This window comes from Etheostoma spectabile, chromosome 13, assembly GCF_008692095.1.
Source record: "Etheostoma spectabile isolate EspeVRDwgs_2016 chromosome 13, UIUC_Espe_1.0, whole genome shotgun sequence".
Classification (NCBI taxonomy): domain Eukaryota; kingdom Metazoa; phylum Chordata; class Actinopteri; order Perciformes; family Percidae; genus Etheostoma; species Etheostoma spectabile.
This window is the reverse complement of record NC_045745.1, coordinates 21728940-21729659: the sequence shown is the minus strand read 5'-3', so window position 1 is coordinate 21729659 and position 720 is coordinate 21728940. Positions and strand designations below refer to the sequence as shown.

At 38.9% G+C, this 720-nt stretch overlaps 1 protein-coding gene across 1 annotated transcript in view; it reads left to right on the top strand.

Moving 5' to 3' along the window:
* The first annotated feature begins 117 nt into the window (after positions 1–117).
* LOC116700477 (olfactory receptor 1361-like) overlaps positions 118–720 on the top strand; it is a 1232-nt gene continuing 629 nt past the window's right edge. Inside the window, exon 1 of the mRNA XM_032533727.1 lies at positions 118–720. This exon is cut by the window's right edge and continues 629 nt beyond it. Within this exon, the coding sequence (XP_032389618.1) occupies positions 206–720 (515 nt within the window). The 5' untranslated portion in view covers positions 118–205.

Below are 720 nucleotides of genomic sequence, written 5' to 3'. Positions count from 1 at the left end.
ACAGGGGAATAGACATTGATCTTATTTGACAGAAAGGCAGAGGTCTGCTTCTCTTAGTTTTCAGAACAGTTAAAGCTCGACAGAGTTCTGTCACCAGAAAGAGAGAGAGAGCAGCTCATACACAAACCACACAGTACGGACGCTGAAGTACAGAAGAGGACACTTCTTTACGTAAATCACTGCGGTGTGGAATTTTCTTTTTTTAATGGAGTTTTTCAACTCAGCTCTTGGGAAAAACATCACTTTTGTGCGTCCTGCATATTTCATAATAAGTGGTTTATCTGGCTTGCCAAATATTAACCATTACTATGTCTTTCTGTTTTTTGTTTTTATTGTTTCAGTGCTGGGAAACACAGTTGTAATGGCTGTAATATACTTGGATCATAATCTGAGAACTCCTAAATATGTTGCTGTTTTTAATTTAGCATTTGTGGACCTGTGTGGTAGTTCTGCTCTGGTGCCAAAGATTCTTGACATCTTTCTGTTGAATCATCCATACATCTCCTACAACGACTGCGTGACTTTCTTTTTTTTCTGCTACACCTTACTTTATGCAGTCATTTACATCTGGTTGGCACTTCCTATGACAATAGCTATCATCTTCCCACTGCACTATCAAGTGAAGGTGACCCACAGGTTTATGCTGTTGTTGATTGCCTCATTCTGGGTCTTTATTTTAGTTGCTAATCTTATTGCAGTTGGCCTTCTTACAAGACTTTC